An 8,844-nucleotide genomic window follows, 5' to 3' on the forward strand; every position below is an offset into this window, starting at 1 on the left:
GACTAGATGTTTATTTCATGAATAATAAATGTGCTTACAGTTTATATAAAAAAATACAGCAAGCACTGAAGGCAAATAGCTGGAAGGAGGACACAGTACTCATCAGTCTTGTGGGGTATTAGAGGGAGTATCACCTAAAATATTTCTATACAACAGAAAACACACCAAAAAACGGAAGACAAAATACGTCCAGAGGCAAATAAAGGTATGCTTTGGCACATCCCTCTGGATACAACTCTGCATCCAGAGGGATGCACAAATATTAGCTGAAATATCAAGTCAGTTAACATGTGACAGTATTTTCCCTTTGTTAATATAAATCTATGAAAGAAGGGATGCGCTTGAGGATTATCAGTCGTACTATATATATATATATATATATATATATATATATATATATATATAGAGAGAGAGAGAGAGAGAGAGAGAGAGAGAGAGAGAGGGAGAGGGAAATTAGCTGCTACATGAAAGACAGGGGGTCCCTGAAGGAATCCGGTTCAGGGATCACAACTTGTGTGTTTCATGTGAGGATTCAAATGGCAGGGAACGCCCCAAATGTTCAGTCTCACCAAAGGCATTATTTGTTAAAAAAAATAATATTCGTTAGCGAATGGGGCCCCGATGCCGTTTTGAAATGAAGGCACCCCCCTCGCAGTGAAAAATAAAAACCTTAGCAAATGTCTTTTAGAAGGACATGAAGTACCTGATGCTGCAGCGCATACTTGCACGAGCACCAACTCGTCTTCAGCATGTTGGAGCGCCAACAGCCCCCCCCCCCCCCCTTTAAGCACTCCGCATCTCCTTGCCTATCTTGTAGCTGAGAATCTTGTTCCAGTCGATCTTGGTGCGGGTGACCGGCAGCTGTCTGCGTAAAGCTTTGAACGTGGTCTCGGACATGGTCTGGTAGTTCTCACTGATGGCCACCTGGAAACACAATGATTGTATCGCTTCATGATTGATCGCTACAAAACAAAAACAAAGGCGGAGCTCAGTCAGGACTCAGGGCCGTAGTTCAGGGTGATATTTGATAAGTCGCCAGCTTAAGCTTGTTGTCGTTAGCATTCGTACCCTTGCGAGCCGAACTGGGCATTTAATTCAGTGTTTTACATTCAGGCTTCAGAGCGCACAAAATCCACCCTGATGTTTTACAAATCATTTACCTTTCTAATGCCCTTTATTTTGGGGGGGGGGGGTGTTCCCACATACCTGGTATTCAAGCTCTGCTTCCTCAATAATTTTCACAAGCTCCTTTGCAGTCTCAGTCTCGTTCTGCCAAAACATGATTTTGGTGAATGAAGTTAATTCAGGACGACTGAAGGTGAATGAAATGAAACTATGACTCAGCGTAACGGTGCGTAGCTTCAGAGAAACCTCTCGAGTTAACAGCAGCACAAGCACGACCCTGCCAAAGCGCTTACAGTCACCGTCAGCGAGTCCTCTACGTCTTTGTGGCTGACGAGCTGCACGTTTCCGTCCTCGTAATAATGAACCTTGGGGGTCAAAGAAAGGAAATAAGGACTCGCTGCTGAAGCGAATCTTCAAAGCTAAGCTGACAATGACGGAACACACCTGTAATTTCATCACGCCGACCAACTGCGCTGTCGGTTGCGAGATGCTGAACTTCCATTCGGAGCGGCAGCGGCCGTTCCTGGGGAAAGGAGACGGAAACATGTTGAACACAAACACTTCTCACAGTAAGACGTCAGAGCCTGAACACGGCATCAGGATAATGAGCTCTCACTGTCCTCTGTGGACTTACCAGAAGTTCTTAGGCTCAAATTGATGGCCCTCAATACAAGCTATGATGGTCTGCTGGCCGTCGATTACTTTCCCATAAACCTGACGCAAATAAAAATCATTACCGGCCGTAGTGGAGTGATATCGTGTGCACATTAAGAGAGCAGCTTTACAGTGCAGACTCCGCTTGGGTAGTGGTCCTTGACGTAGGCTCTCAGGGTGGAATCGCAAGCGTCCCTCCATGGCCGGAGGGCTGCTTCAGTCTCGTGGGGCTGGGGGTCGCTGGCTTGCTTCCTCAGGTGGTCAAACTTGAAAGCGATATTGTTTTGAGGGTCAAAGAAACACCCATTACCCAGGTCTCCATGCTCCGTTATCAGGACCTGCAAACGGGAAAAAGGCCCAGCATCACTCCGGCGTTGTCGCCACGACGGACAAAACAATCAATCATCGCATTTTATGGGGTCGAATGTCAAAAGGACATGATTGAGGAAAAGCTTGCCTGCTCTTCATATCCATCTATTTTGGCCAGAGTGAACTGATCCATATTGTACTGAGCAAAGGAACTATATATATAAAAAAAACAGAATGCAAATACAATCAGAACGGACATCCATAATATCACAATTACTGCAATAATAAAATGTAAAAATGAAAACCCACTGAGCCGCCCCCTCTCGGAGGAGATTGTCGTTTTCGAGCAGGACTCGCACATCTGAGAAGAAGAGGAAGCATTAAAAAACTGCTTCCGTGCACGTTGACAGGTCAAACAAATATGAAGCTCACCATTGAAAACTTCATTGAACTCTCCAGGCGGAGCATGCATCAAAAAGTCCGCTGCAATCCGGATCTACGAAAGAAACGCTATTATTTATAGAACAAGGCATCGCATGATCGCCAAACGCAGCGAGTAACTTATGATCAGTTCCCTCGTTGCTCTAAGGAAACTCCAGAAATGCAGAACAACATCAGGCCGAACTTATAAACCAAAATCTAACTTTCATTGGCATCATCTTTGTTGAGATTTGATATAAATGTGAGGTCTTCGAGAAGTAAAACGCCTGAAAGTGATCCCGAAAGAGCCCCCCCCCTTTTGGCCACAATGGGGTTAAACAAACCGCAAGCGCCCATCTCACATTGAAAACGAGTTAAAACCCGCCAGACTTCCCACCCAATGAAGATTTGTGTAGATTTTAAGGCGTCGCTATAGCAACGCCTTGCCACGCCAGGAATGCAAAGCATCATTTTACGACATGTCGCAGCACGACGGCGCTGCAGGAAGACGAGCTTCCCCGTGGAAAGTTCACCCAGAAACGGCTTCCAGCGGACCGGCTGCCCGTACCCTCACATCCTTATCGCCGCTGTGAAAGCAGGAAGTAGCTCCACTTCCGTCCATTTAGCAATTAGCTAACCATTCTCTTTTATCTTAAAGTGGCGCTTATGCTAAATCGTGTTTCAAACTCTGCACCTGCTCATGTGCTGGCAACAAGCAAGAGCGCAAGACTCACATCAGTGAGCTAACGCAGCATTAGCTCATGCGCGTTATGGGCGGACACTGAACTGTCAAACACAGCGAGCGCCACCGAAAATGGAAACTCACGCCACCTTTTAATGATTCCACGAAGCCCGGCTGAATTTCGCGACCGCTACGAAAGGTATTAAAACACTCATAACACCGGTTCATGGGGTAAATACCTTCTCTTCGTTGCCGAGGTCTTCATCGTCTGCCATCTTGGATTAATGAAGCGACTCTCCGTGTTGCCAGGTGTGTTCGTGGCCGCCCCCCTCCCCGCGTTGACACAAGCAGGAAAGCAGAGCTGTAAAGGAATTGTTTCACGTTAAAAGTCTTCACCAAGTCGGGGAAGGAATGTTCCACATATACAGATATGCGCTGTGTCTTTGCCAAATAGAACCGAGGAGATATCGTGGAGCTTATATTTCATGAACCTGGCAACCCGCGCATGGACGGAGAGACCAATGCATTTATTTGAGAGTGGGTCTACTTAAAATGCTCAAACGGCAAAATCCCGGCTGGTTTTGCTTTAACATAATTACAAATTGAATTAATCTATCGTTTATGTCAGTCTGTTTATATCAGCAACCAGTACCAAAGTACAGTAATCTTGTGCTCTAAGTAACGACCCACCAGCCCAACCCGATTGATGTACTGAACTGGATGGAGGCCTGTTATTCCATGACGGATCTTTGCACTTACAAAATTATAAAAAACGTCAGGCATGTCTTAAGAACAGCAAAAACTGGAAGACATTTAGTTTAGCGTCTGACAAATAACCCAAAGTATGAAAAACTAAAACTAATAAAAACTAAACTTAAACTAATAAAAACAAATGTTAAACTAATAAAAACGAGCAAATCCACTCTAAAAACTAACCCTAACTATAATAAAAAATCCAAAACTATTATAACATTGGTGAGACGTGAATGACAAGATGACTGCAATGTTAACGAATACAGTAGTCCCTCGATATAATGCGGTTCATCTTCCGCGACCTCACTGGTTCGTGGAGTTTTTTAATGCAATTTTGCATGTTTTTTTTGCACAAAAAGGTAAAAAGGTAAAAGTTACGCAGCTATAAACTATAACTGAAGGAACAATCAGTGCACTAAACAACAGGATTGGGGTGCAGTTTATAATAAATCTGATATGGACGGTGCCTATAGTAAATTTTTAGATATATTCACTAACTATGTTTATTTTGTACTCGCAGCAGCCGAAGAAGAGCCTGCTTCACACCCCAGATCAGTAGGAGGCAGTAATGCCCCTTATCAAAAGAGAAGAAGAAGAGTATGCCGTCATCATCTGCCGTAGATGCAGAGACGAAGAAGAAGCGGCTTTGTGAGTAATTGGCACAACAGCAGCTAGTGGATCGTAGCACTGAAATATCATAAACGGATATCAAACACATATTCGGGGGTGAGTAATGGGTCTGTCTGATATTTAATATGGGGGGGGGGGGGGGACAGGCAGTGCAGTCAGAGTCGCTAGCTCTGAAGATAGGCCTTATGGGCTAACGTAGAACTAGCTAGCTAACATGGACGACGCGGCTACATAACATACTACAGTCTAGCGTAGCAGCTGCAACGCACAGCCATGTTAGCTGAGCAGCAGTGCATCGGTTGAGTCGTCCATGTTATATTTGATCACACAGCACGTCCTTATAACCCGTTACTGGAACACACTGAACGCAGTTTGTAGCACGACCGAGCTGAGCTTAGCCTGGCCGGCAGCTACACGCGTCCCACTGCAACTCGGCTCTGTCAGGGAGCCGCATTGAACGACTAGAGACGGTTTAATCACCGGAGGGCTTCAGTAAAGAGAGCAGTTCAAGCACACAGCTGTTTATATGAATTCTATCAATTAAGTCAATTTATTTAGTGAGCTTTTGAAATTCCCAAATGTATTTTACCTGTATGTTGTGTTTTTATGGTGTCAAATCAAGTAAGAGTGTTTCACGGAATTAAATTCAGAAATACAAACATGTGTTTTATTAAAGTGTTCTAGCCGACCTTATTAATGTTAGACAGAAGTGAGTTAAAGTGAACACGAGTATTTGAAGCGATTCAGTTCTTCCCCTGGGTCAAGTGGTTGACTTTCTACCCCTCTCTTTTAGACACTTGGAACTATTGTATTTTGAAGACCAATCCGAGGTGACAAGTCGACCAGTTTCAAATTAAGGTATGCAAAAATGTCCTCCCTTAATAAATAAAACCAACAAAAAAACAACACATACGTTCAGCTGTAAATGTAGCGTAACTAGTAAATAGTAGGGATCAAATAGTATTTGTATTTTTTCCAGTGATAAAAAATATTATTAGGATTTATTTAATTTAAATTTGCATTAAAAATAAAAATCGTACGTGAATTATTTTTAATAAAACATGATACACAGTATCTAACCTCCGCTGGCTGGTACCAGCTATACTCTGCTCAACTTCTTGTGTCCATTTTTGGTTTTCCATTGGGTAAAAACTAAACCAACCCCCATAATATAATGGAAGGAGGAAAAACTGTTGCGCTAAATATTATGCTGCAGAAATGTTGCTCGGTGAGTTGCTGTGACAACCAGCTGCACCAAGGTTTATCCTCAAAAGAAAAAGCACCTGAGAGCAAAGCTTATTGAAATCGTGTAGAGCTGGTACCATATAGTGGCTAAAGTTTAAATAAAATTTAATGAAGTGCTGTAATTACAGTTTCAAGATAGTTGTGCTTTACTTGTTTTTTCCGTCCTTTTCTGTTTCATATTTCCACCAAAATTTGGGGGTAAACCTTCACCCTGGAACAATTGATTGCTTCTTTTACTAGTTGCTTTGCCAGTTCAGCTTATTAAATGTTAATAAGCAATTCCTCATGATAATTAACTGTTCAGACTGATGTGGGTTTGCTATTGTGTGAAACCACAGTGTGGTGACTACAGGCAACATTAGAGCCAAAATTATGCAATTTTAAAATATATATATTTTAAATCACAGGTTTAACAAAAAAAAACATAATTCAATAATGGAAAAAGTACCAACTATTGAGTGTATTGTTAATCGATGCCAAGAGGATGAAAAGCTTGACATTCTGACGTTATTATATTGTTGGATCTAAAAACATTGATTTATCATGAAGACATTGATGGACGTTGGTTTCTTTGAACAAAAGAAGCCCACAATTTGTAAATTTCCTCAAGATTTCAAGAAAGCCACAATTTGTTAAATGCAGCAGACCAACTGGATCATTTTCTTCCGGTACTCAATCTGGTGAAAACCGAAAAGAATCTGTTTAATTTAGACAACAGGCCTCGGGCTGGACGGGCTGGGTGATGCACAGAGTGTAAAATGCAGCATCTTAAACATCTTGACATTCTTTCAGTTCTTGCCAAGAGTCAATTTTAAACTTGTGTTGCCAGTTTCAAAATATTTGATCACATTTGAGAGTTGATATTTTGCGCACTGCAGTGGGTATTTGTAATTTTTGACCCATTTTACTCTGTTCAGGCTTTTTCATTTTGCATTCTGGAAAGTGTCATTTTTCATTGTTAATTTTAAGCACTTTTACGTTTTGACAGACACCATGTCTTTACATGGATAGTCAGACATTTTGTGTAAGAAAAGAAACTCCTTTTCTGGAGTTCATCATCACTTTGGCCCATTTTGCCATAAAATAAAGGCGGACGCTCCTCCTTGCGGTGAATCACATTTCCATTTTTCTGTCATGTCCCAAATCCCTCTTTGTTGTAGGAAAGCAAATCATTCATTCAGTTTATATTATCGTATGTCGTCAGCCATATCATTTAGACGCCAGATTTATCTTGTACTACGAAGTTTGAGTTCTCATAACGCAACACCTGTTACATGGTTTTGGCTTAAGGGCTGGGAAATATTGAAAGTGACTTAATCGTGTTTATTTAATTTGATGAATGCTTTCCAGAGTGCTGAAGAACTGCCCTTTAGAATGTCTGTCACGTGTGCATTCATGTGAATGACAGGGGAATACCCTGATGTTCCACAAGCGCTGTATGATGCGTTGTTACGTTTTGGAGGACATTCTCTGGGGTTCGTTAACGCTTGACACAGAATTCATTGTTGCGATCATGTTAAGTAGATTAGCTAGGCCAATATTACACCAATGAATTGTGTCAAGTATTGAAAATCCTTGTTTGTTTGAGAATGTCTGTGAGAAATGGTCCTTCCTACATGATCAATAACTGTTTTTCTATTCATGCAAAATACTTTAGGAGTTAAAGCAGCAATCAAACTGCACGGGAGTGAGTGCAATCACTGCAGCAAACTGCTAATTTCCTCAACAAAGTCCTTGTTAAAATCACGTCGGCACCCAACGGTGCGTGTACTTCAACAGAATATTGGCGCGTGACTGCAACCTCACACGTGATCGATATACGACATGCGTCGCTCTTGTGAGTTCAAGTAAGCGGGAGCAGGTGTGAAACGATAACCATGGCGGACAATAATGCAGACTCTGGTCAATGGGGGGGGTTGAAGTTTCTGAATTAATTAATATTTGGGGGGGTCGCTTTATTCGGGCCAAACTTAAGGGGTTTTATTAGAACCGGGTGGTGTTTGAAAACATTTCCAAAGAAATGGCGGAGCGCAGTTCTAAACGGCCATGGCTCCAATGAAGAAAAATAAAGAGCCTCCGAGCCAAATATAAGGAGGATAAAGACTCCAACTGTTTTAAAATAGTCACATACGCGCCCCCGTTGCCATCCATATTTGCTTCCGCAAACACACGTTGTTGTGTCCTCTTCTGTGCATGCGGGACACTTTTTGGGTTGTATGAAGTTCACACAGGAGATCACATACAAGTCGCATTTAATTGGAAATGTGAACGAACTCGCAAAAAAATTGTATTTCACAAAAAAAATTGAATTGAGCATTAAGCCCTGCTGTGTGAAATTAAATGAAAATGTCTTCTTTAAAGTAATCGAATCCGCCGTATTTTGCTGTACTGTTTCTATAAGTGCTGAGACTGACTTTTCTGGCTTTTACACTTCATTTCTCGGCTGGTGGGTTTTGTTTTTAAAACAGGATTAGTGTAGATGACACCTACTGGGAATTAATTTAATCCAAACAGAAACCAAATTTACTATCCCTTGAAAACGTTTAGACCCAACTTAAATGAGCAGTCTGGAAGTGATGTTTATGGATAATTAGAAATGGTCGGTTCTTCTGTGATACTAAAAGAAATGACGCCTGTATCACAAGGAATGGAACAAAATAGTGAGCTAATTGTGCAAGGCTTTCACGGTCCAACAAGCACTCGCATCTATATCAAAGCCCGCAAAGCGCAGGATGCATTTTAACAGTTTGGAGCCAATTTGCGATTCAGCCAGCATACTTTATTTAAACTTTGATTTCTACATTTGAATGAATTGGCCGCTGTATTTCCATTGTCTGATTTTTAATTTCTGGTTGACCTGCAAGTTTTGTTTGACTAAAACATTTTATGTCTCCAAGGAATTTGATCTCTCTTAACTCACTGACGTGTTTCAGGAGTGTGGATGACAATTCACGTTTGTTTTAGCCACACTTTTTTTTTTCTCAATTACTGGAGGCATACGACGAAAGAAACCTTGGATTTGAGTT

At 41.8% G+C, this 8,844-nt stretch overlaps 1 protein-coding gene across 2 annotated transcripts; it reads right to left on the minus strand.

The window, feature by feature from the left end:
- Positions 1-3,465, minus strand: LOC137916602 (F-actin-capping protein subunit alpha-1-like). 2 transcript variants are annotated; one of them, XM_068759592.1, is made up of 10 exons: positions 3,430-3,465; positions 2,521-2,584; positions 2,398-2,449; positions 2,237-2,300; positions 1,911-2,117; positions 1,760-1,839; positions 1,570-1,648; positions 1,419-1,490; positions 1,207-1,269; positions 1-924 (listed from the first exon to the last, which is right to left on the minus strand). In XM_068759592.1, exons 1-10 carry the CDS (start codon positions 3,463-3,465, stop codon positions 784-786), a joined length of 858 nt encoding a protein of 285 aa, XP_068615693.1. In that variant the 3' UTR covers positions 1-783. The 2 variants fall into 2 exon arrangements, with proteins under 2 accessions (XP_068615693.1, XP_068615692.1); XM_068759591.1 differs by having other exon boundaries at positions 1-962.
- Positions 3,466-8,844: the final 5,379 nt, after the last annotated feature.

The sequence above is a fragment of the Brachionichthys hirsutus genome, unplaced genomic scaffold (genome assembly GCF_040956055.1).
Source record: "Brachionichthys hirsutus isolate HB-005 unplaced genomic scaffold, CSIRO-AGI_Bhir_v1 contig_828, whole genome shotgun sequence".
Classification (NCBI taxonomy): domain Eukaryota; kingdom Metazoa; phylum Chordata; class Actinopteri; order Lophiiformes; family Brachionichthyidae; genus Brachionichthys; species Brachionichthys hirsutus.